A 27,500-nucleotide genomic window follows, 5' to 3' on the forward strand; every position below is an offset into this window, starting at 1 on the left:
ACACTGTGTCACTGTGTATTAGTGTGTGTATGATGGTGTACTAGAGTGGATTAGGGTGTGTTCGAGTGTACTACACTGTGTCATTGTGTATTAGTGTGTGTGTGTGTTAGAGTGTACTAAAGTGGATTAGGGTGTGTTAGAGTGTACTACACTGTGTCATTGTGTATTAGTGTGTGTGTTAGAGTGTACTAGAGTGGATTAGGGTGTGTTGGAGTGTACTACACTGTGTCATTGTGTATTAGTGTGTGTGTTAGAGTGTACTAGAGCGGATTAGGGTGTGTTAGAGTGTACTACACTGTGTCACTGTGTATTAGTGTGTGTGTGTGTGTTAGAGTGTACTAGAGTGGATTAGGGTGTGTTAGAGTGTACTACACTGTGTCATTGTGTATTAGTGTGTGTGTTAGAGTGTACTAGAGTGGATTAGGGTGTGTTAGAGTACTACACTGTGTCATTGTGTATTAGTGTGTGTGTTAGAGTGTACTAGAGCGGATTAGGGTGTGTTAGAGTGTACTACACTGTGTCATTGTGTATTAGTGTGTGTGTGTTAGAGTGTACTAGAGCGGATTAGGGTGTGTTCGAGTGTACTACACTGTGTCATTGTGTATTAGTGTGTGTGTGATGGTGTACTAGAGCGGATTAGGGTGTGTTAGAGTGTACTACACTGTGTCACTGTGTATTAGTGTGTGTGTGTGTTAGAGTGTACTAGAGTGGATTAGGGTGTGTTAGAGTGTACTACACTGTGTCATTGTGTATTAGTGTGTGTGTGTATGATGGTGTACTAGAGTGGATTAGAGTGTGTTAGAGTGTACTAGAGCGGATTAGGGTGTGTTAGAGTGTACTACACTGTGTCACTGTGTATTAGTGTGTGTGTGTTAGAGTGTACTAGAGTGGATTAGGGTGTGTTAGAGTGTACTACACTGTGTCACTGTGTATTAGTGTGTGTGTGTTAGAGTGTACTAGAGTGGATTAGGGTGTGTTAGAGTGTACTACACTGTGTCATTGTGTATTAGTGTGTGTGTGTTAGAGTGTACCAGAGTGGATTAGGGTGTGTTGGAGTGTACTACACTGTGTCACTGTGTATTAGTGTGTGTGTGTTAGAGTGTACTAGAGCGGATTAGGGTGTGTTAGAGTGTACTACACTGTGTCACTGTGTATTAGTGTGTGTATGATGGTGTACTAGAGTGGATTAGGGTGTGTTCGAGTGTACTACACTGTGTCATTGTGTATTAGTGTGTGTGTGATGGTGTACTAGAGTGGATTAGGGTGTGTTAGAGTGTACTACACTGTGTCATTGTGTATTAGTGTGTGTGTGTGTTAGAGTGTACTAAAGTGGATTAGGGTGTGTTAGAGTGTACTACACTGTGTCATTGTGTATTAGTGTGTGTGTGATGGTGTACTAGAGTGGATTAGGGTGTGTTAGAGTGTACTACACTGTGTCACTGTGTATTAGTGTGTGTGTGTGTTAGAGTGTACTAGAGTGGATTAGGGTGTGTTAGAGTGTACTACACTGTGTCATTGTGTATTAGTGTGTGTGTTAGAGTGTACTAGAGTGGATTAGGGTGTGTTAGAGTACTACACTGTGTCATTGTGTATTAGTGTGTGTGTTAGAGTGTACTAGAGCGGATTAGGGTGTGTTAGAGTGTACTACACTGTGTCATTGTGTATTAGTGTGTGTGTGTTAGAGTGTACTAGAGCGGATTAGGGTGTGTTCGAGTGTACTACACTGTGTCATTGTGTATTAGTGTGTGTGTGTTAGAGTGTACTAGAGTGGATTAGGGTGTGTTAGAGTGTACTACACTGTGTCACTGTGTATTAGTGTGTGTGTGTGTTAGAGTGTACTAGAGTGGATTAGGGTGTGTTAGAGTGTACTACACTGTGTCATTGTGTATTAGTGTGTGTGTTAGAGTGTACTAGAGTGGATTAGGGTGTGTTAGAGTACTACACTGTGTCATTGTGTATTAGTGTGTGTGTTAGAGTGTACTAGAGCGGATTAGGGTGTGTTAGAGTGTACTACACTGTGTCATTGTGTATTAGTGTGTGTGTGTTAGAGTGTACTAGAGCGGATTAGGGTGTGTTCGAGTGTACTACACTGTGTCATTGTGTATTAGTGTGTGTGTGTTAGAGTGTACTAGAGCGGATTAGGGTGTGTTAGAGTGTACTACACTGTGTATTAGTGTGTGTATGATGGTGTACTAGAGTGGATTAGGGTGTGTTAGAGTGTACTACACTGTGTCATTGTGTATTAGTGTGTGTATGATGGTGTACTAGAGTGGATTAGGGTGTGTTCGAGTGTACTACACTGTGTCATTGTGTATTAGTGTGTGTATGATGGTGTACTAGAGTGGATTAGGGTGTGTTCGAGTGTACTACACTGTGTCATTGTGTATTAGTGTGTGTGTTAGAGTGTACTAGAGTGGATTAGGGTGTGTTAGAGTGTACTACACTGTGTCATTGTGTATTAGTGTGTGTGTTAGAGTGTACTAGAGCGGATTAGGGTGTGTTAGAGTGTACTACACTGTGTCATTGTGTATTAGTGTGTGTGTGTTAGAGTGTACTAGAGCGGATTAGGGTGTGTTCGAGTGTACTACACTGTGTCATTGTGTATTAGTGTGTGTGTGTGTTAGAGTGTACTAGAGTGGATTAGGGTGTGTTGGAGTGTACTACACTGTGTCATTGTGTATTAGTGTGTGTGTGTTAGAGTGTACTAGAGCGGATTAGGGTGTGTTCGAGTGTACTACACTGTGTCATTGTGTATTAGTGTGTGTGTGTGTTAGAGTGTACTAGAGTGGATTAGGGTGTGTTGGAGTGTACTACACTGTGTCACTGTGTATTAGTGTGTGTGTGTTAGAGTGTACTAGAGCGGATTAGGGTGTGTTAGAGTGTACTACACTGTGTCATTGTGTATTAGTGTGTGTGTTAGAGTGTACTAGAGTGGATTAGGGTGTGTTAGAGTGTACTACACTGTGTCATTGTGTATTAGTGTGTGTGTGTGTTAGAGTGTACTAGAGCGGATTAGGGTGTGTTAGAGTGTACTACACTGTGTCATTGTGTATTAGTGTGTGTGTGATGGTGTACTAGAGCGGATTAGGGTGTGTTCGAGTGTACTACACTGTGTCATTGTGTATTAGTGTGTGTGTGTTAGAGTGTACTAGAGTGGATTAGGGTGTGTTCGAGTGTACTACACTGAGTCATTGTGTATTAGTGTGTGTGTGTTAGAGTGTACTAGAGTGGATTAGGGTGTGTTAGAGTGTACTACACTGTGTCACTGTGTATTAGTGTGTGTATGATGGTGTACTAGAGTGGATTAGGGTGTGTTAGAGTGTACTACACTGTGTCATTGTGTATTAGTGTGTGTGTTAGAGTGTACTACACTGTGTCATTGTGTATTAGTGTGTGTGTGTTAGAGTGTACTAGAGCGGATTAGGGTGTGTTAGAGTGTACTACACTGTGTCATTGTGTATTAGTGTGTGTGTGTTAGAGTGTACTAGAGCGGATTAGGGTGTGTTAGAGTGTACTACACTGTGTCATTGTGTATTAGTGTGTGTGTTAGAGTGTACTACACTGTGTCATTGTGTATTAGTGTGTGTGTTAGAGTGTACTAGAGCGGATTAGGGTGTGTTAGAGTGTACTACACTGTGTCATTGTGTATTAGTGTGTGTGTGATGGTGTACTAGAGTGGATTAGGGTGTGTTAGAGTGTACTACACTGTGTCACTGTGTATTAGTGTGTGTGTGTGTTAGAGTGTACTAGAGTGGATTAGGGTGTGTTAGAGTGTACTACACTGTGTCATTGTGTATTAGTGTGTGTATGATGGTGTACTAGAGTGGATTAGGGTGTGTTAGAGTGTACTACACTGTGTCACTGTGTATTAGTGTGTGTGTGTTAGAGTGTACTAGAGCGGATTAGGGTGTGTTAGAGTGTACTACACTGTGTCATTGTGTATTAGTGTGTGTGTGTTAGAGTGTACTAGAGTGGATTAGGGTGTGTTAGAGTGTACTACACTGTGTCATTGTGTATTAGTGTGTATGTTAGAGTGTACTACACTGTGTCATTGTGTATTAGTGTGTGTGATGGTGTACTAGAGTGGATTAGGGTGTGTTAGAGTGTACTACACTGTGTCACTGTGTATTAGTGTGTGTGTGTGTGTTAGAGTGTACTAGAGCGGATTAGGGTGTGTTAGAGTGTACTACACTGTGTCATTGTGTATTAGTGTGTGTGTTAGAGTGTACTACACTGTGTCATTGTGTATTAGTGTGTGTGTTAGAGTGTACTAGAGCGGATTAGGGTGTGTTAGAGTGTACTACACTGTGTCATTGTGTATTAGTGTGTGTGTGATGGTGTACTAGAGTGGATTAGGGTGTGTTAGAGTGTACTACACTGTGTCACTGTGTATTAGTGTGTGTGTGTGTTAGAGTGTACTAGAGTGGATTAGGGTGTGTTAGAGTGTACTACACTGTGTCACTGTGTATTAGTGTGTGTGTGTGTGTTAGAGTGTACTAGAGCGGATTAGGGTGTGTTAGAGTGTACTACACTGTGTCATTGTGTATTAGTGTGTGTGTGTTAGAGTGTACTAGAGTGGATTAGGGTGTGTTAGAGTGTACTACACTGTGTCATTGTGTATAAGTGTGTGTGTGTTAGAGTGTACTAGAGCGGATTAGGGTGTGTTAGAGTGTACTACACTGTGTCATTGTGTATTAGTGTGTGTGTGTTAGAGTGTACTAGAGCGGATTAGGGTGTGTTCGAGTGTACTACACTGTGTCATTGTGTATTAGTGTGTGTGTTAGAGTGTACTAGAGCGGATTAGGGTGTGTTAGAGTGTACTACACTGTGTCATTGTGTATTAGTGTGTGTGTGTTAGAGTGTACTAGAGCGGATTAGGGTGTGTTCGAGTGTACTACACTGTGTCATTGTGTATTAGTGTGTGTGTTAGAGTGTACTAGAGCGGATTAGGGTGTGTTAGAGTGTACTACACTGTCATTGTGTATTAGTGTGTGTGTGTTAGAGTGTACTAGAGCGGATTAGGGTGTGTTCGAGTGTACTACACTGTGTCATTGTGTATTAGTGTGTGTGTTAGAGTGTACTAGAGCGGATTAGGGTGTGTTAGAGTGTACTACACTGTGTCACTGTGTATTAGTGTGTGTGTGTTAGAGTGTACTAGAGTGGATTAGGGTGTGTTGGAGTGTACTACACTGTGTCATTGTGTATTAGTGTGTGTGTGTTAGAGTGTACTAGAGCGGATTAGGGTGTGTTCGAGTGTACTACACTGTGTCATTGTGTATTAGTGTGTGTGTTAGAGTGTACTAGAGCGGATTAGGGTGTGTTAGAGTGTACTACACTGTGTCATTGTGTATTAGTGTGTGTGTGTTAGAGTGTACTAGAGCGGATTAGGGTGTGTTCGAGTGTACTACACTGTGTCATTGTGTATTAGTGTGTGTGTGTGTTAGAGTGTACTAGAGTGGATTAGGGTGTGTTAGAATGTACTACACTGTGTCATTGTGTATTAGTGTGTGTGTGTTAGAGTGTACTAGAGCGGATTAGGGTGTGTTCGAGTGTACTACACTGTGTCATTGTGTATTAGTGTGTGTGTTAGAGTGTACTAGAGCGGATTAGGGTGTGTTAGAGTGTACTACACTGTGTCATTGTGTATTAGTGTGTGTGTGTTAGAGTGTACTAGAGCGGATTAGGGTGTGTTCGAGTGTACTACACTGTGTCATTGTGTATTAGTGTGTGTGTTAGAGTGTACTAGAGTGGATTAGGGTGTGTTCGAGTGTACTACACTGTGTCATTGTGTATTAGTGTGTGTGTTAGAGTGTACTAGAGCGGATTAGGGTGTGTTCGAGTGTACTACACTGTGTCATTGTGTATTAGTGTGTGTGTTAGAGTGTACTAGAGCGGATTAGGGTGTGTTAGAGTGTACTACACTGTGTCATTGTGTATTAGTGTGTGTGTGTTAGAGTGTACTAGAGCGGATTAGGGTGTGTTCGAGTGTACTACACTGTGTCATTGTGTATTAGTGTGTGTGTTAGAGTGTACTAGAGCGGATTAGGGTGTGTTAGAGTGTACTACACTGTGTCACTGTGTATTAGTGTGTGTGTGTTAGAGTGTACTAGAGTGGATTAGGGTGTGTTGGAGTGTACTACACTGTGTCATTGTGTATTAGTGTGTGTGTGTTAGAGTGTACTAGAGCGGATTAGGGTGTGTTCGAGTGTACTACACTGTGTCATTGTGTATTAGTGTGTGTGTTAGAGTGTACTAGAGCGGATTAGGGTGTGTTAGAGTGTACTACACTGTGTCATTGTGTATTAGTGTGTGTGTGTTAGAGTGTACTAGAGCGGATTAGGGTGTGTTCGAGTGTACTACACTGTGTCATTGTGTATTAGTGTGTGTGTGTGTTAGAGTGTACTAGAGTGGATTAGGGTGTGTTAGAGTGTACTACACTGTGTCATTGTGTATTAGGGTGTGTGTGTGTTAGAGTGTACTAGAGCGGATTAGGGTGTGTTAGAGTGTACTACACTGTGTCATTGTGTATTAGTGTGTGTGTGTTAGAGTGTACTAGAGCGGATTAGGGTGTGTTCGAGTGTACTACACTGTGTCATTGTGTATTAGTGTGTGTGTGTTAGAGTGTACTAGAGTGGATTAGGGTGTGTTAGAATGTACTACACTGTGTCATTGTGTATTAGTGTGTGTGTGTTAGAGTGTACTAGAGCGGATTAGGGTGTGTTCGAGTGTACTACACTGTGTCATTGTGTATTAGTGTGTGTGTGTTAGAGTGTACTAGAGCGGATTAGGGTGTGTTAGAGTGTACTACACTGTGTCATTGTGTATTAGTGTGTGTGTGTGTTAGAGTGTACTAGAGCGGATTAGGGTGTGTTAGAGTGTACTACACTGTGTCATTGTGTATGATGGTGTACTAGAGTCGATTAGGGTGTGTTAGAGTGTACTACACTGTGTCATTGTGTATTAGTGTGTGTGTTAGAGTGTACTAGAGTGGATTAGGGTGTGTTAGAGTGTACTACACTGTGTCATTGTGTATTAGTGTGTGTGTGTGTTAGAGTGTACTAGAGTGGATTAGGGTGTGTTAGAGTGTACTACACTGTGTCATTGTGTATTAGTGTGTGTGTTAGAGTGTACTAGAGTGGATTAGGGTGTGTTGGAGTGTACTACACTGTGTCAAAAACCTCAAGTTCCCTTTAACTCTCTTGAGAACTTTGTTCCTGATACCAGCATTTTGTTCTAAATGATGACCAGCATTTTGTTCTAAATGCTGATACCAGCATTTTGTTCTAAATGTCACTGTGTATTAGTGTGTGTATGATGGTGTACTAGAGTGGATTAGGGTGTGTTCGAGTGTACTACACTGTGTCATTGTGTATTAGTGTGTGTATGATGGTGTACTAGACTGGATTAGGGTGTGTTAGAGTGTACTACACTGTGTCATTGTGTATTAGTGTGTGTGTGTTAGAGTGTACTAGAGTGGATTAGGGTGTGTTAGAGTGTACTACACTGTGTCATTGTGTATTAGTGTGTGTGTGTTAGAGTGTACTAGAGTGGATTAGGGTGTGTTAGAGTGTACTACACTGTGTCATTGTGTATTAGTGTGTGTGTGTTAGAGTGTACTAAAGCGGATTAGGGTGTGTTAGAGTGTACTACACTGTGTCATTGTGTATTAGTGTGTGTATGATGGTGTACTAGAGTGGATTAGGGTGTGTTCGAGTGTACTACACTGTGTCATTGTGTATTAGTGTGTGTATGATGGTGTACTAGAGTGGATTAGGGTGTGTTAGAGTGTACTACACTGTGTCATTGTGTATTAGTGTGTGTGTGTTAGAGTGTACTAGAGCGGATTAGGGTGTGTTAGAGTGTACTACACTGTGTCATTGTGTATTAGTGTGTGTGTTAGAGTGTACTAGAGTGGATTAGGGTGTGTTGGAGTGTACTACACTGTGTCATTGTGTATTAGTGTGTGTGTTAGAGTGTACTAGAGTGGATTAGGGTGTGTTAGAGTGTACTACACTGTGTCATTGTGTATTAGTGTGTGTGTTAGAGTGTACTAGAGTGGATTAGGGTGTGTTGGAGTGTACTACACTGTGTCAAAAACCTCAAGTTCCCTTTAACTCTCTTGAGAACTTTGTTCCTGATACCAGCATTTTGTTCTAAATGAGTATAAATACTTTTGTAAATACCGTTGAAAACTTTTGGAGTTTTTAAAATAGAGTTTTACGACAAAATGATGATGATAAGTTTTATGGCACATCAGAGTGTTAAATGTAATTTTGCCTAAAGTCATTAAATATTTTACAGTTTAAACCTGACTCACAGGAATGATTATTTAAAAACATTTAATTTAAAAATCACCCAAAATTTAAATAAACCCTCAGAAGTTACACTTAAAGCTTTACTCTTTATCACAGAATTGTTGCTTAAAACACAGAAACTCTTACTTGTTGATAGCTCGGCTCTTCAGAAGATGAACTGGACACAAACCGCTCAGACTCCCCATCCTCTTCCATCTGCATGGACAAGCACACCCACCACACACACACACCCACCACACACACACACCCACCACACACACACACCCACCACACACACACACCCACCACACACACACACCCACCACACACACACACAGACACACACACAGACACAGACACACAATGAGCCTAATTCTGCACAACCGCTTACCCTTAGTAAGCTAAACACTTCAACACTTCAAGTCTATCCTGCACCAGCTCTCACCTGGGACACAATTAAACTTTCTGCAGCACTTGCTCATCATGCCATAAAGGAAATAAATAACAAAATGGAAATGAACAGTGCAGGAACAATGCAGTAATGCCACTGCCTTAATTATAACATGCAAATAAAGAGTCGACTCTTCACCCTGCTTAACGAAGGAATTAATCTGGCCGGGAGAGTGGAACGTCAACAAGCTCACGCGCTGCTGCCCAAATCAGTATTCTGGTCTTCCTGAAGTCTCGAGTCCTAATCATATCCATCATGACACACAATAACACAATGACCTGAGCGAGCTCGGTGTTCGAGAACGCAGCTGCCTGTGCAGAATGTTGATGAAGTAATCCAGAGGCTTTTTTGTAGATGTAAAACCAAATCTCTCTCAATAGAGTTTTATATTCCAGCATGAAATCTCAACTCGTGTTATTCATGAGCTCTCACTTCAGGTCATTTAATGATACATTAATTAACGGCTTCAGGGGCAGGTAGCAGGGCAATAAGTCTTTACGCTTTAAAGGTGTCTTTCACAAACCTCGATATGTACATACTTCACGCAGTGAAACCACGCCTACTTTAATAAAAAGGTCCAGGCTATTTGTTGGTACTTCGTATAATCAGAACTACAGCAGGGGGCGGAGCTTTTCCTTACAAAGCCCCAAAGTTATGGAATGATCTTCCAATTAATGTTCAGGACTCAGACACAGTCTCAGTGTTTAAGTCCAGGCTAAAAACTTATTTATTTAATTAAGTATTTTTATAAATAGATTAGCCTTAGGTAAAGGATCAGATCTGGGGGACTCATGGACGTAGAGTATTATGGTGAACTGGTGTGTTTAGATACTGGTGTGTTTGTCTTCCCCACTCTTACTGATCACTCAGATTTGTTGACGGTGAACTGATTGGTCGCTTTACATCTCAGTCCATTCATGTCTGTGAATATGACATTTGGTTTAAAATAGTCTCTGTCTCTGACTGTCTAATGGTGGTTCTACATAACATCGTCAGTGTTGAGTGTGTGTGTGTGTGTGCGTGTGCGTGTGTGTGTGTGTATGTGTGTGTGTGTGTGTATGTGTGTGTGTGTGTGTCAGACCTGCAGCAGTGTCCTCAGGTGAAACAGCTGTTCTTTGACAGACACACAATCCTGGGTCATGTGCTTCAGCATCAACTCATCCAGAGACGATGGTTCTGACCCACTCCTGCTCAAACTCAGCATGGGACCGTTATCAAACGACTGCAGAACTCCATCTCTGCCACACACACACACACACACACACACACACACATAGTGAGAGAGACACAAAGACAGAAGCAACTTGAATATAAAAAAAGTTTTTTAATCATACAGATGGAATAACATGGGATATTTAATGTCATATATAACATGATATAACGTGATATTTGATGTGTGTGTGTGTGTGTGTGTGTAAACTCCAGCAAGAAATCAACAGCTTCTGAAAAACTCAAATTGATACCAGCAGCCAGATCACTCTCACACACACACACTCTCTCTCACACACACTCTCTCTCACACACACGGAGTGGAGACAGGTGTACGAGGTACAGAGGTGCAGGTGTATGAGGTGCAGGTGTATGAGGTGCAGGTGTACGAGGTACAGAGGTACGAGGTGCAGGTGTACGAGGTGCAGAGGTATGAGGTGCAGGTGTATGAGGTGCAGGTGTACGAGGTGCAGGTGTACGAGGTGCAGGTGTACGAGGTGTAGGTGTATGAGGTACAGGCGTACGAGGTGCAGGCGTACGAGGTGCAGGGGTACGAGGTGCAGGCGTACGAGGTGCAGGCGTACGAGGTGCAGGTGTACGAGGTGCAGGTGTACGAGGTGCAGGTGTACGAGGTGCAGGTGTATGAGGTGCAGGTGTACGAGGTGCAGGTGTATGAGGTGCAGGTGTATGAGGTGCAGGTGTACGAGGTGCAGGTGTACGAGGTGCAGGTGTATGAGGTGCAGGTGTATGAGGTACAGGTGTATGAGGTACAGGTGTATGAGGTGCAGGTGTACCGGTCCTGGAAGTGCAGCAGCTCGCCCATCCCCCTGCACTGCTGTCTCTTTCTCCAGGGCCAGTAACTCCCCTCTGAGTGATCGTAACAGGGCGACACGTCAACATCTGTAACACAGGAGACGGGCTGTAAACATGTACCCTGGGCAGGTGAGTGAAGGAGTGTGTGTGGGGGGGGGGGACACTACTCAGTCTTACTACACTTAAACTATTAAGGGGTATTAATACTTTTGCAAGGCACTGGATCATCTGTTGATGAGGCGATAACTTTCTCCACACATGCTCTACGTACTACACTGGACTTGGAAACTTTAAAGCTCAGATGTGTTTTGAGGAGATTCCCTTAAAGACCTACAGACGACTGTGAGTTCTCTTGTCAGTAAAGTACTGTAGCTGAGAAAAAAATGTAAGGATTAGGAAAGCAGATCCAGAAGAAATAATAACTTTGGATGGTTTGAAAGAAGGTACAGAAGGAAACCAAGCTGCTAACTCGACGGCTAAAAGGCTACTTGACTCTCTGTGATTGAAACACAGTTATATGGATTTACACAACGAGCTCTGTGCTCCAAAGAAATACATAAATTAAATAAATAAAAAGTCTGGGAGAAGCTCTGCATCTCCTGATCATCAGACTGCATCTTCACGGAGATGGAATCGTAATTCTGGAAACTCTCTCCAGTCTGAGGGACAGAGGGGGTACACCTGGGGGTCTATCTGCCCGGACCTCGCAGTAACGAGTGTAAGGAGCGTAGAACTTTGCGGAAGTAAGGCACCGGCTGCCTGGAAATTCTGAATTGAGGAGTACTGATGCTTCCACCCATGCCACTTGAGGATTGGCCTTCAGAGTGGAGTTGAGAGGAGACACTCCGATGCTGGAACAACAGTAAGGTGACCGGTGTGGACAGTGGTGGTGGGTACGATCTGAGCTCTTATGGGGGGGTATGGCGCTATTTTGTTAAGCATCCAAGTAAAAGGGATGCTCTGGCCGTGCGTTTTATGTTTCATCACGTCTACGCTATTTGCACTTAGCCTTCCTCTCCAGCTTTTCCGTAGCGGTTATTGTACAGTTGTCCTTCATCATGCTGATTATGTCTCGACGCACTAGCACGCTGTCTGCATTTTTAAAGGTATTATGTTCACAGTGATTTATGTTATACGGTAGTGTTTTAATTGTTAATCTTGGAGCTGTCACATGACCTTTGTTAGGAAGCAGCTTGACGTTTCGTTTTGAGATGCAGGAAGCTGCATGGTTTGGGGTTTTTACAGCAGTGTGTTTGAGGGACTGCTTAAGAAGGGCAGGTTCGAAAAGGGGATTGGGGGTCTGCTAGGTTTTTTCCCCTCTTTTTTTCTTTCTTTTTCTGCCATTGTCTTTTTTTTTTCTCTTGTCTTTTCTATCTTCTCATGTATGCAGACGGATGTCTGTCCACTTCTTTTTGAAACATCTTAATGTAAATTAGATCATGGCCACGCTCAGAGTTCCCCCAGACCCAGGAGGTTATGTTTCTTTTTAAGATGGAACGCCAAGGGCTTTAACTCACCTGTTAAATGTAATAAAGTGCTCAACCATGTACGTGACCTAAATATAATGATAGACATTTTACAAAAACTCATTTGGGACCTTTAGATAATAATAGATTAATAAAGTAATGGCTTGGCCAGCTGTGTCATTCTAGATTTCTGTATGAATCCAGACAGTGGCCTCTCTAATACATAAAACTCTTCCACTTACACTCTCAGGTACTCTGACAGACACAGTGGGGGGTTAAAGCTTTATATATATCAGGCAGCTTCATCCCACACTGATGGGTTTATTTGACATTTACACACCAACACGTGGAACAATAAACAATGAATATTCTTTTGTAAAAAATATTTTTTTTTAAAATCAAAACATTACCTTTTTTTCCCTCTTCAGTACGTCCCTTTTTTTTTTTCAACGTTAATAACACTTGATCTTCTCCAACACTATCGTTATATCAGACCACGCTCTACTGGTCCTCAAACCCGCGTTCAGAAATAAATAATTAACCGTGTGCCCTCACAGCCCACGGCGCTTTAATTCATTATTACTCTCAGAGTAAACGTCAAACTGCTGAATTTATATCAAATCAGATGAATATCTTGATGGACACTAACAGGTAGTCTTTTCTGTAAGACTACTTTTCTGTAGTCTAAGTGAAGCAGCAGTTTATTTAACGCTATCTCAGGTACTCGCACTCTGTTCAGGTTTAGAGGATGCGTATGTACACAAAACTAACTGTCCTTAAATCCGAATCTGATCATAAGGATCAGAACAAACAGATTATAAGATGCTGAAGCTCAGACACACAGTTTACAAACCATGAAAAAGACTTTAGCTCAGACGGGCGAGTACACACAATCTTATCTCTAAATTTCTAACAGGCGTAACAACAGACCCTCAGGGAATTAATAACTCTCCTAAAGACTGTTGCGGCTTGTTAAAAAAATTTAAACGAATCGCTTAGGACTCATTTTTAAGCCAAATAGCGATGTCCTTATCTCTCCAGATCAGAGGGAAGCCTTCGACCAAACACTTTCAGAGGAGGAACTCGCTAAGGTCTCTCGCTGTGCAGTCTGGGAAATGATGCTCTCTCTCTCTCTCTCTCTCTCTCTCTCCGTCAAGCCTCTACCTACTTATTATTAAAAAGATTAGGACCTGGTGTGTTGCTCTTGGTACTGCCCTGTCTCGTTACTTAATGCCGATGTCAAAGTGCCTGGTGAGACTCTTCCATTGAGACTGAACTCTGTCCTCACCTCAATCGTACATTCAGCAGGACCATGAGACACAGAACTGAGCAGGAAGGAGCATAATACGCAGAAAACCTATTTTTATTTATTTCCAAACCACTGGAGTCTGACCCAGATATACTTAGAATATTAGAGAGGTTTGCAAACATATCTGGTTATTTACTGTACGTAGTCTAGACAAAAGACAGCGACGTTCTCCCCGTCTGTGACGCTGTGACTCAAGCGCCTGTACAAGCGCATTAGACTCACAGAGTTTCAAAGGAACAAGAAAAGGCTTCAAATACTTTGATACCGTATCAGTTAAAAACACGGAACATAGGGAGGGTGTACTTTCTTTTTTCCCCCCTATGATTGTAACTTTATACTAAAATGAATGAAGCAACTTCGCCTTAAACACATGATGACCTGATGTGAGACTTTAAACTGCACAGAGCGGCCCGGGGGTTTGGGAGTCGTTAGCACTCTACAGTCAGAAATACTACATTTCACCCCCAAGATCTTTCTCATCATTTATGAGCATGTAGTGCACGAGGCAGGACACACAGCACTAATGACGTACCCTATGTAGGGAGCAAACACAGGAGTACACACAGGTACAACAACAAACGTCACACAAAATGCAGGAAAGTAAGTGTGTTGCGCTGTTGCCCTGCCGGTGGATCTGTAAAGAGTGAAGAAGCGTACCACTGTGGAGGGAGACGTCTTCTGGCAGGTCCACATCCAGCATCAGGTCATCGTCCTCCAGATCACAGGAGTCCAGGTTGTCCAGGTTATTGAGAATGTCCTTGTGAAAAATAAAAACAGATTTAGAGAGTGTGAGAGACAGAATCATACAGTAAAAGAAGACGAGGCTGTGGAGGCCTGAATAGAGACGGATCTCAGTCTGTGAGCTCGTTAAAACCAGCCAGAGTTTCACCAAAGCTGTACGCGAGTTCTGGACTTAATCAACACAAACATGTAAGATTTCTCTAACATAAATATATAAATAAAATCCTGTTAGCTAATCATCATAATAATAATAATTAATGCAAAGCCTCTGAGTCAATACTGAGGCTGTAAGAGCTCAACATTTACTTTATCTAAACAGTGTGAGATGAATGTAAAATTGATCAAATCACAACTAAGTAAATAAGAACAGTTTCAGAAAAAACAAACAAAAAAAAAACCTGCATGGATATTTTATCTAAATGAAGTTCCATGAAGATGAACTAAACCCTACATCACCGCGCCCAGGCTGAAGATTAGATGGTGCCACAGCGGCAGATGTTTAAGGAGGACATTTAGCCCTGGAGGGAGCATGTGGGGCCTGTGGGGCGTGGGGGGCCTGTGAGGTGCGCGGGTGTAGGTTTGACTGAGGTTCAGTAAAGCGTGGAGACAGAGCTCCAGCCCTCACTCCTCCCTGAGAGAGCTTAGTCCCAGCTGAACAGCTCTGAGAAATGACTTTTCCTCATGAGCGACTTCTGTTCCACACACAGAGGGAATTTTAAGAGGAAGGAAATGTGTATGTGCCTGAGAGTCACTGTTTTCACAGAGTGAGTACAGTAACAGGCTTAGACTCCAAACGTCCTGTAGTTAAAACTAAAAAACCATTATTAATTTATTACAAACATCTGCTTGTTTCAGTTTGAGCGTGTCCGAGTACATCAGTGAGGGATGTAATATTTATCTTTACCAATGACATTGTAGGTTAAGGCGTGGCCATGCGGGTCCTGTCGAGAGTGTGTGTGTGGGGGGGGGGGTTGTGTGTGTTAATAGCAGTTTAAACCTCCTACAGAACCGTCCATCACTCCCGACTCACATGATTCATGCGACACCTACGCCACTCATCTGCTTACTGAGTTTACTGACGGAGAGGAAGGAGAGTCTACGAGTGTTTTTTGAACGATAACTCACACTAGTGTGCTCAGCGCTAACAGCCCCAAGTGTGAACCCTCACGGCCTCGCCGCTGCACTTTAATGTCTGACATCTACATCAGGTATTTCAGTACAAAAATTATTCACAGGTTCACTGTAATATCAGAGATAATTTACCTAAACATTGGGCTGAGATTTTTACAGTTGTATTAGAGTGTATTCCAGGACAGGGTCAGAGAGGACAAATTTAAAGAGGACAGATTTAGAAAGGACAGGGTTAGTGAGAGCAGGGTTAGTAAAAGGAGGATTAGTGAGGGCAGAGTTAGAGGCGCAACGTTTTATAGAGGACAGCGTTAGTGAGGGAAGCATTAGTGACAACAGGGTTAGTGAGGACAGGGTTAGTGAGGGCAAAGAGAAGCAAGGACAGGGTTAGTGAGGACAGCGTTATTGAGGGCAGCGTTAGAGAGGACAGTGTTAGAGAGGGCAAGGAGAAGCGAGGGCAAGGAGAAGCGAGGACAGGGCTAGTGAAGGCAGGGTTAGTGAGGACAGCGTTAGAGAGGACAGGGTTAGAGAGGGCTGCGTTAGAGAGGGCTGCGTTAGAGAGGACAGGGTTAGAGAGGACAGGGTTAGAGAGGGCTGCGTTAGAGAGGGCTGCGTTAGAGAGGACAGGGTTAGAGAGGGCTGCGTTAGAGAGGGCTGCGTTAGAGAGGGCAGCGTTAGAGAGGGCAAGGAGAAGCGAGGGCAGGGCTAGTGAAGGCAGGGTTAGAGAGGGCTGCGTTAGAGAGGGCTGCGTTAGAGAGGGCTGCGTTAGAGAGGGCAGCATTAGTGAGGACAGGGTTAGAGAGGACAGTGTTAGAGAGGACAGTGTTAGAGAGGACAGTGTTAGAGAGGACAGTGTTAGAGAGGACAGTGTTAGAGAGGGCTGCGTTAGAGAGGACAGGGTTAGAGAGGGCTGCGTTAGAGAGGACAGGGTTAGAGAGGGCCGCGTTAGAGAGGACAGGGTTAGAGAGGGCCGCGTTAGAGAGGACAAGGTTAGAGAGGACAGGGTTAGAGAGGGCTGCGTTAGAGAGGACAGGGTTAGAGAGGGCTGCGTTAGAGAGGGCTGCGTTAGAGAGGACAGGGTTAGAGAGGGCTGCGTTAGAGAGGACAGTGTTAGAGAGGGCTGCGTTAGAGAGGACAGGGTTAGAGAGGGCTGCGTTAGAGAGGACAGGGTTAGAGAGGGCCGCGTTAGAGAGGACAGGGTTAGAGAGGGCCGCGTTAGAGAGGACAAGGTTAGAGAGGACAGGGTTAGAGAGGGCTGCGTTAGAGAGGGCTGCGTTAGAGAGGGCTGCGTTAGAGAGGACAGGGTTAGAGAGGGCTGCGTTAGAGAGGACAGTGTTAGAGAGGGCTGCGTTAGAGAGGGCTGCGTTAGAGAGGGCAGGGTTAGAGAGGACAGGGTTAGAGAGGACAGGGTTAAAGACAGCCCAGTGTTGTTGTTCGAGTCTGTCTGAGACATAGTGCTGAAAAGTGCTATAAAGATGACATTTAGGAGACGCCTCTGGAAAGTTTCACAAATTTGTTTTATTGCTGCTGGTTCAACAAATACTAAACTAAAGCTGAGAAAGAGCAAGAACACACCCCACCCACACACACACACACACACACACACACACAAACACACACTTGGATCCAAAATACAGTGAGAGGTGGAGTTATGGTAGAGTGATGCTGAACCTGACAGGAGTTATCACAGGACTCAGGGGGAACGATCACCTGACCAGTTATTACCGGAGCTGTTATTATGGAGAGACACAACCAGTCATAAGGGTAGAAATTACTCGCCTTTTTTGTCCTGGAAGCTCGAGGAAGCAGTTTTTTTTCTCTGTTTTTTATTTGACCCCGGCAGAAAAAAAAGATTTACTACCTATTTCTTGAAACATTCCCCTGCTCCCTAACACACAGTGCAGAAGAAGTGTTGAGTGCAGCATGATCTGATTCCCTCATTACAGAAATCCCTGACAGCACAGTAATGAAAGGAAATGATTATTCACTAATTATTTACAAATCTTGGTCTTAAGCATTATAAAAACATAACTGACTTTGAAAAGAACAAACTATTGTTATCTACGCTGCAGAACTGGATTTGTGTGTTTATTAATCTTCCTCTCAGTCACACACACACACACGCTATATTGCGAAAAAATATTCACTCGTCTGCCTTCACATGCATATGAACTTAAGTTACATCCAATTTTTTATTCATAGGGTTTAATATGATGTTGGTCCCGTCCACTTTGCAGTTATAACAGCTTCAACTCTTCTAAAGGTTTTCCACCTTTCCACCATCAGGGTTTAGGAGTGTGTTTATGGGTATTTTTGAGCGTTCTTGCCGAAGTGCATTTGTGAGGTCAGACACTGATGTTGGACGAGAAGGCCTGGCTCACAGTCTCCGCTCTAATTCATCCCCAAGGTGTTCTATCGGGTTGAGGTCAGGACTCTGTTCAGGCATTTTTAGTAAGAACATCAATGATTTAGAACGATGAGTTGAAATGAATAAATAAAAGCATTTTAAATTAAGCAACAGGTCCAGCACCAGGTTCAGGTGGCGTTTTATCTCATGGAAGTTTCATCACTCAATAAATTCATCAGAGTAAAAGAACATTGGGGGCTCAAACTCAAAACTCCTCCCATCATCCCAAGCTCTACCTGTCCAGACCAGTGACTGTGGAACTGAGGTAGAGTCGCTCATACCACTCCACTCGATGCGGTATCCACTCCGCCCAGCACGGCATCCTGTTTGACATCCTTCTGTTGATTTTTACTCCTTGAATTCTTCTTGAAATCAATCAAATGAAACAGGACAGAAATCTAAGCAAGCTATTTAAAGAACTCGAGGAGAAAAGGAGGAATGCAGAACTTTTATTCTAAAATTTATATAAAATATTTCAGGAGGACCACAGAGATGTGATCTACAACACACCAGATGAGCCTTCACACTCACACACAGCTAGCATTAGCCGCTGCAGCTATCAGAGTGAAAGGGAGAAAGAGCTGTTGCAGTTCTCTCTCAGCGCTTTGAGATACGACACGAACAAGGTTTGAAGTGGAATTGTGATGACCTTGTAGACGGTCAGGTGAAGGGCAGGGAACAGCAGGAGGGGTAATGGATCAGATGAGAAACCCATAGACATGTGATGGAGTAACTGCCCTGGGGGGGTCTGGCTGTGGATTTAGCAAAGTATTTCATCAGATCAAAGCAACTTAAAAACAGCCGAGAAAAAACAGAACCAGCTGACTGCACTAGGTTTTAAACCTGAAATGAGGTTTATGTTTTATTGTAGAGTCTCGAGTTGTAATTAATCCATATGTGTGTGTGTGTGTGTTCAGATGCTGAATGACCTCCTGCTACTTCATGGAGCCCATAACGCTGTGGATCACGGACTCGGGACAATGTTCTCAGGGACTCTGGAGGACGAACAGCTCCACATTACAGAACCTTCACCAAAATCAGGATTCAGATCTTTCTGTAGAACCTTCCTTCTTCACCCTCCAAACCCATTCCGAGGATGTGTTACAAAACTGACCTGTTCTCTGGAGCTCCAGCAACTTCAGACCTTTTAATTTAAGGTTAAATTGAAGAGTTTATTTTTTCTTCTGTCATGTCTTAGACATACTTTCTTGGCATAGAACGGGGGACTAAGTGTAGATCTGGAGACTTGGTGACCCTGAAATGCTTAAATCCCCTGCAGTCTACCCCTGACCATGAAAGATTTGCCTCTCCTCGTCCTCCTCACAGCGTGGGGTAAAACACTCTCACGCCCTCTTTAGAGAAAGTCTATTACAGAGAAATTGCCTCTGAACGTCTTCATTATTGCTTTAACAGTACATGTGGCTGCTTTTAATTAGCCTGATTTCTGAAGGTTGACTCACGCTGGTCTCATTCTGTTTGTGTTCTTTAATCTTCCCCATGTTGGAGAGTAACTGGGGGAATTAGTTTTCACCTCAATCAGCAAATCTGCCGTCATAAACGCATCACCCTTTAACAGATCCACAATAGGGCTTTATTCCCCTGCAGGAAGCGTGCTTGTCGAATGTATAAAGGATTTGCTGAATGTTTGCTCAGGACTGTGTGTCCTTATGTCTGTTCTCTTCTTTTTCTACTGATAAAAACACCAAACTCTCATCCTGTTGGGTGTTAAATCCATCCTGGCATGCTTGTTAACCGTGGAAAAATGATGAGTCAGGTGATGATGTCATCACTGTTGAAGGACCTGAAAAGTGGCTCTGAAAATGATGACATTTGTTCTAATGTCTGTTGTTTATTATTAGACTCGAACAGTGTGTTGCTGTAAGCCTTATTCAGATGGGATTAACCCTGTGGAGGTGTGTACACAGTCACACAGGAGTATCTCTGGGATTTTAAACAGAATCTGTTAATACTTCAGTTTATTTTACCTCCTAAAACCAGCAGCAGAAATAACACCAGGTTAGAGAATCAACATGTTGGTAAAGATTGCATTATGTCCTGTGGGAAAAGGGGTTCTGTGCTTTTTCTTCTGTATCCAGGAAGCTCTTTCCCATTGCATCCAAAACCAGAAGTCGAGAGACAGAATAATGTGAAAAGACACACGACTGTAATCATAATCCTATATGAAGGGCACTGTAACGACCCCAGCCAAAACTCTATACCAACTAACAATGAGCTTGGGGTAGCACCGAGCACGGGGTGGCATTGAGCTCGGGGTAACATTGAGCTCGGGGTAACATTGAGCTCGGGGTAACATTGAGCTATAATATATGGGGATGTAGACTGAACTAAAGGAGCGAGTACATGGTAAAATATGAGAGACAAAGAGAAAAAGACAGGAAGAGAGAGATAATGGAAGCCATGCTGTGGTGCTGAAAGCTCTCCCACTCTGCTCATCTTATGCACGATGCAGAATCACCATCACTGTGAAGCTACACTGCCCCCTAGTGGATCGTGCTACACTGATCTCACGTCTCTGAAACACAGACAGGAGCCAGAGATGCTTCCTGTACTTCATCCAGAGAGTACTGCGTTATAAGATTAACAGATTGTTACTGACCCAAAGTATTAATGCTGGGAACACTGGTGACGTGTCCTCATCTTCCTGTAACGGTTTGTGAAATCGGTCTAAAAGCTTTCTCGGCTGTTTGCTCACTGAGCCAGGATTGAAAAGCGCACAGGAGCGTTAAAGTATTTTCATAAAATTATCATCTTGTTTTGTGTTTTTGCAGAACTTTGGATGTTGGACAGATGAAATATTCATTAAAGTGAATCGGCGGGATTTTAAAAAAATAATTAATTAAAACAACGGGGAAGAAAAAAGAAAGCGGGACCTCCACGCAGGATCTTTATTCTTCTGCATTAACATAATGATGATCGTGGGACCCTTTTGGCTGACCGTAGCTGCAGGCTGTAAAGTGGTGCATGTGACCCATCATTAAGGAGCGAGGTTAATCACACTCTCACTGATCACTAATCAAATCAGCCACCATGGTCTCTATAACCCCAGTGTGTGTGTGTGTGTGTGTGTGTGTGCAGCAGAGTGGCTCACGACTGGAGGTATCAGCAGCTCATAGAGTTCGCTCTTGCAGGACGACATTAATATCGACACGACCTCAAACATAATGAAGTGGTGAAGCTACCACGCAAACATAGCCGCGGGCTGCTATCGAGTGAGACCCTGTGGGAGGGGGGGTGGGGGGGGTTAGTGAGAGCGATGACATCATCCAGTCATCCAGCAAACGCTCCAGCAGCTCCATGTGGCCCTTTATTTAAACATACAGCGAGTGTGTGTCCTTTACATTTACAGTAATTTAGCCGACGCCATTACCCTAAACAACTTTTTCTCTCATTATACACCTGAGCAGGTGAGGGTTAAGGGCCTCGCTCAGGGGCCCAACTGTGACTGTGTGGTGGTGCTGGGGTCTGAACCTGATACCTTCAGCAGTTAAACACCTTCACCAGGAGAGAATTGGAAAATAGATCTTCTGTCAGGCTTTGTGTAGAGAAACAGGAAGCTGGTTTAGTTCTGATGTAGAGACAGCTGTCCCACGAAGCCCCTCCCCCTCTCCCAACCTTTACACCAGAGATGAGTGTGTGTCTCATACACACACACACACAAGTGCTTAGCTGAATGTTTTTGTGGCCTCTTCCCCGAGTACGTGGGCGCAGCGTGAATCCTCCCCTAATGGGTCTCTACTGGCACCGAGTGCAGCTCCCGGTTCGGACCACTTTATTATTATTGATGTTTTACTTATTATTATTATTATTATTATTATTACAACAACTCCAACCAGTCTATGGAGCTGAATGTGACTACGCAACACCTAGAAAACTTCAGTGTTTATGCTAATTTAGTCCCTCAGAAAAGGTCATTATTATTTTAATTAAATATAAACCATGTGTAAAAAAAAAAAGAACTGTTATTATTATTATTATTATTATTAAACTATAATAATTAAATATAATACATGTGAATGAGAACATTGTGAAGTTTAGCGTTAGCGACACACCTCTTCGACTGTGATGAAGTCGTCACTGATCAGATCTGATTTACAGAAAGACGACTAAAACACTTCAGCAGCGTTTCCAGTGTGAACTGATCTCATTTCTTATTTCTCATACACACACACACACACTTCTGTAAACTTTATCTTATCCACATTAAAGTGTTATTGAAATTAACATCTGTTTCCTCTCAGCAGCTGGACGTGTGAGACGTCTGACATCTGAGACCTGCGAGTCCGAGTCTGAAGACAGTCCACTGGGGAAGACAGATTAGACAGTAAATATTCCGCTTATTAAAGTGTTTAAAGTTTTGGAATCTGTGTGAGTGTAATTATCATCAGCACACAGCAGGTGTAAACATCAGGCACAGCTGGACTCTGGGTTTACTGAGAGCTCGGGGCAGAACCCAACACACTGCTGGGACGAGTGTGTGTTTACTGAGGCGACACAATACTGCCCCCTAAAGGTAATTAGAGATTATTTCATAATAGAACTAATTGCCCTGTGCTGCCATTTTACTCACTCTTACACACACGAAAGCTAATTCTGTAAAGTCAACCTTTACCACGTTTGTGGCTGTAACCTGACAACATGTGGGAAAGTTTATGGGGCGTCAAAGACTAACGACAGTCTGTTAGTTAGTACGTTACTGTAGTATCAGAGTGTTCACAGGTACACCACACCTTCAGAGGGGGAGAGAAAGAGAGAGAGGGAGGGAGAGAAAGGGGAGGAGAGGGAGAAAGAGGAAGAGAGAGGGGAGAGAGGGAAAAGAGAGGGAGAGAGGGAGGGAGAGAGAGAGGGGAAGGGAGAGCGGGAAGAGAGAGGGGGAGAAAGAGAGGGAAGAGAGGGGGGAAGAGAGACAGGGAGGGGTATAGAGGAAGAGGGGGGTGGAAGAGGGAGAAAGAAGGAGAGAGAGGGGGAGAGAGCAAGAGAGAGGGAGAGAGGGAGAGAGAGAGAGGGAAGAAAGAGAGGTAAGAGAGGGGGAGAGAAAGGGGAAGGGGTAGAGAGGGAGAGGGGGGGGTGGAAGAGGGAGAAAGAAGGAAAGAGAGGGAAAGAGAGAAGAGAGAGGGGGAGAGGGAGAGGGAAAAAGAGGGAGAGAGAGAGGGAGCAGCACTTCCCCAGGTGTGTTATTCCTCACACATTCCACACTGATGATCTCTCACTCTGATATCCTGCTACAACATCACTGCTCGGTATTTAAAATGTTAGATTATATTCATGTTTAGTGTTTGATTCCTCAACTGTCACTCTTTTACTAAACCCACTGTACACACCCTGTAAAGTCAAGGGTTTAACTTTAAGATCCTCCACCACAGCATTTAAAAGAGAGTGAGTGCAATACTGTTCAACACCACAAGATGGCTCTCACTCACCACACACTCACCACACACGGTCCTTCCCAAAAACAAACTAAAACCCTTAAACAATAATTTGTTATCCAGCAGAGATCAAAAGCGTCTTTGACACTTAACACACTTCAGATGACTGTGTGTGTGTGTGTGTGTGTGTGTGTGTGTGTGTGTGTGTGTGTGTGTGTGTGTGTGAGAGAGAGAGAGAGAGAGAGAGAGAGAGAGAGAGAGAGAGAGAGGTGTAACCTGAACAGAACCCTCACTGTGTCCAGCTCATCCATATTTCATGAGCTTGGCCTGACTCTCAGGATCTCAGTATATCAGCTCGAATAACTAAACACCCCGAGACACACATGGACGCTGTGTGAGATTTCCTTCCAATAAATCAGATCAACCTGTGAGCTCCTCCTGCTTTAACAGGGTGCCATTACTTTGGTCACAATTTAACAGAAAGCCTTGTTTGTCTTGATTTGTGTTTTCAAGTTGTAAAATGTCAGAAGACTGAGCTGTGCACTGAACTGTGTGTAACTGTAACACAGTATGTATACTAGGGCTGAAACGATTCCTCGCGTAACGAGTAATTAGATTACGTAAAATGATCAAGGAAAAATCTTCTGCCTCAAAGCTACTTTTAATTCATTTTAAAAGCCTGCATTATGTTTTTGCACAATTATTTGTTTGGCGTGACACAGCGCGCTTCCAGATGCAAGCCGCCACTAAACACAGACGAAGAAGAAGCGCTTACGTCACCCACAAACGCAGACAAATAAGACGTAAACAGTTAGCGGTGTATTGATTTGAGGGAGCGTTCTGTTGCGGCTGCAAAATGGAAATTTATATTAATGTGTGCCTTAGTTTTTTTTGATGCTTAAAGTCATTTGAAATACCTTTTTTTAGTTTTTGCATCTGAGAAAAAGGTTTAAAATAAGAATGTACGGCTGAAATGCACTTAATTCATCTCAGGCAACTTTAAGCTACTCCTTGTATTGTAAATAATGACAATGTTTATTTTTGATAAAATGCTGTATGCATAAAAAAAAATGAAAGATTTTTTAAAAAGAAAACCAATTAGTCTTTGTTTCTTATATATTTTACATTGCTGTTTAATTGTATCCAATTACTCGATTTCTTTTTTGGTAGAATACTCGATTACTAAAATATTCGATAGCGACAGCCCTAATGTAAACACACCGACGTAAACACACCGACGTAAACACACCGACGTAAACACACCCATGTAAACACACGGCAGCACGTGACTGTGAAGTGGAAGGAAAAATAACAAATGATTTTCAGATTTTTATTTGTACAAATTTAACTTAGAAATTTATTTATTTTATTTGTAAAACTTTAAGCCATTGATCATTTTCCTTTCACGTCACACTAATGTGCCTCTGTGTGTTCGTCTGTCACTCAAAGTCCCAATAAAACACACTTAGATCACAAACACCTGGAGGTCACATGACACACACCTGAGGATGGTTTATGGACGGACCGGTGTGTATCCAGTGTGATAAGAGCCCCGGTGTGTGTGTGTGTGTGTGTGTGTGTGTGTGTGTGTGTGTGTGTGTGTGTCCTCTATACCTTCAGCTGTTCGTCACCGATACACACACACTCAAACACACACACACACTCAAACACACACACACACTCAAACACACACACACACTCAAACACACACACACACTCAAACACACACACACACTCAAACACACACACACAAACGGTCTGTACAGAGCAGCTTACCATGCTGTTCAGGTTGGAGTCGAAGCTGGCACAGAGCGGTGCGGTCCGTCCGATCGGCTCCAGAACCTCCTCGTCCCACATGTAGGTTCCTCCCGAGCTGTCCGAGGGTGAGAGCTCCAGAGACGAGCCGTGAGCCAGATCTCCCTCTGCAGACAGACCGCGAGTCCCACAGGCATCGGCCGCCGCCATGCGAGCTGCACACACACACACACACACCCAGGTCGTCAGTCTTCCTCATGGTACCCTGACCTCCCCGCCAATTGTGTCAGATCCCTTTTAACTAAAAAGTTAAACTATCTTACACACTACAGCAGCACCGTACACACCTTTAGCTTAATGTTTCAGGTTTACACACACACACACACACACACACACACTCGGTCATTTCAGAACATATAAACTATAAACCTCACTCATTCTGTTTCAACTCTTCAGTTTTAAAGTCCAAAAACTCTTTAACTAAAACTGTTTCATAAGATTAAAAATTAAACCCATTTACTACAAATCAGAGTTAGTTAACAGTGCTGTGTGTGTGTGTGTGTGTGTGTGTGTCTCCTCACCTCACAAGAGCTCAGAGTTCACACTCATTAAAGACAACTAGTTCACCTTCATCATGCACAATCTTTAATTCTCAAGTAAGTTTACACTCCAGAATATTAACTAATTCATGATTAAGTTATTTTTATTGTTATTTTATTTTTTATAAAATAATAATATTAAAATTTTATTTAAAATAAAATACTTTTAACAGTGAGTGTGTGTCACGTTACTGGAGAAGTCTGATCCTCACACAATTCACTGAGGAGGGGCTGAGAGAGAGAAGGAGAGACAGAGAGAGAGAGAGACAGAGAGAGAGAGAGACAGAGAGAGAGAGACAGAGAGAGAGAGACAGAGAGAGAGACAGAGAGAGAGACAGAGAGAGAGAGAGACAGAGAGAGAGAGAGAGAGAGACAGAGAGAGAGAGAGAGACAGAGAGAGAGAGAGAGAGAGAGAGAGACAGAGAGAGAGAGAGAGACAGACAAGTGGGGAGGACACTTCTCTCTTAATCTCAGAGTATTAGTAATAATACAGACGGGATGAATAAATCCGACCCCGCCCCCCATGTTAACTCCGCCCATGTACTCTGTATTGTATTGAGTGTGTACAGTGAGGGTGTGTGTTTCTGTGTTTCTGTGTTTCTGTGTGTTGATGCTGAACACTGTGTGTTAGTGATAATACACGATGTATAAAAGGCAGAACAGAACTGTGATTCCTCGCTGTACCAGATGGACCGGGCGAGCGGTTGGCCGAGTTTGCATAAGTTTGTTTGCCGAGCAGGAGGCGCTAAACCCCGGTCAGAGCTCCGCCCCTCTGTAATGTGGGAGGAGGGAGTCCACTGGTGGAGATTTTAATAGAAGTCTTACAGCGGGATAATGAGAGGAAGGAGGGTGTGTGTGTGTGTGTGTGTGTGTGTGTGTATAATGTCCTGTAGTTGGCGTCCTAACACTTACCTGAGAAGCCGATCTTGGCCCAGTCTACAGTCTCGGAGACGAAGCTGTGCAGACTCGTGACTGATGTCCCCCCCTCACACTGTCCCACCAGACCAGCGTCCTTGAAGAGCCCCATGTGGTCGCTATGTCGCTCGTGAAGAGGGAGGAGCAGGATCCCACCTCCATTGCCCAAGTCATCGAAATCGTCCATGTACTCTTCACTCACGTCGTTGCGCTCCAGGGAGGATGTGGACGACAAGGACATGTCCTCCAAAATCTCCAGAGACGGAGCATGGCCCTCGTTTCCCTCCTTGGTGGAAAAGGGTTCCTCGTGAGCGGCTCCCTCACTGTGTGTGTTGGTGGACGGTTCAGAGACGGGTGAAGGTTTTTCTCCAGAATCTTCATCCGTCTCTGTAAGCTCCGCCTTCCCTTGGACCTTAATCGGCACGACCGAGCGAGGTTGCTTGATGAAGGATGGCCGCATTAGCTTATAGCTTAGAGACAACGGCTTGCCATCGGTGCAGTTAGGCAAAAGAGATTTCTTCAAGGTTGAGGACGGTAGAGAGGAGATGGGACACGCTGCTACGGTAGGCTTTGCTACGCGATCTAACAGCGTGGAGGGCTGAGTGACAGGAGGCCGGGCCACCGGAGACTGTGCTAGCGGCCTGGGCAGCTCTTTTGCTAGCTCTGTTGCCCGGTTAAAGGAGAAGGAGCGTGTCAGAGGGGGGTTAGTGGGAGCTGCAGGCCTCTTCAAGTAGGAGAAGCTTTGAGAGCGCACAGCGTTCTCCACGGAGAGGGACTTGAGGCTGTCACTGGAGTGAGAAAGGCTGCTCTGAAGACTCCCCTGGGCAGAGGAGGAGGAAGAGCTTTGGCTAGCAGCGACCACGCCCACACCTAGCTTGCTGCCCAGGGGCTGTAAGGACGACGGCTGTTTGGGGGCAGTACTTTGCGGATTTGTTTTTGTGGGTGGGGCAATGATCCTAGGAATGGTACTTGGTACAGTGGGGATGGACCGTTGGGTTTTGGCCACTGGGGCAGCTGAGGGCTTCCGAA

At 43.8% G+C, this 27,500-nt stretch overlaps 1 protein-coding gene across 3 annotated transcripts in view; it reads right to left on the reverse strand.

The window, feature by feature from the left end:
• ccser2b (coiled-coil serine-rich protein 2b) overlaps positions 1-27,500 on the reverse strand; it is a 49,749-nt gene that overhangs the window by 13,795 nt on the left and 8,454 nt on the right. For all 3 annotated transcript variants that reach the window (XM_053512120.1, XM_053512121.1, XM_053512123.1), the window contains exons 2-7: positions 26,469-27,500; positions 24,979-25,172; positions 14,200-14,299; positions 10,749-10,854; positions 9,827-9,983; positions 8,442-8,510 (exon numbers count right to left, since the gene is read on the reverse strand). The exon at positions 26,469-27,500 is cut by the window's right edge and continues 352 nt beyond it. In XM_053512120.1, coding sequence (XP_053368095.1) covers positions 8,442-8,510; positions 9,827-9,983; positions 10,749-10,854; positions 14,200-14,299; positions 24,979-25,172; positions 26,469-27,500 — 1,658 coding nt within the window. The remainder of the gene's footprint in view (positions 1-8,441; positions 8,511-9,826; positions 9,984-10,748; positions 10,855-14,199; positions 14,300-24,978; positions 25,173-26,468) is intronic.

The sequence above is a fragment of the Clarias gariepinus genome, chromosome 14, assembly GCF_024256425.1.
Source record: "Clarias gariepinus isolate MV-2021 ecotype Netherlands chromosome 14, CGAR_prim_01v2, whole genome shotgun sequence".
Lineage (NCBI taxonomy): Eukaryota > Metazoa > Chordata > Actinopteri > Siluriformes > Clariidae > Clarias > Clarias gariepinus.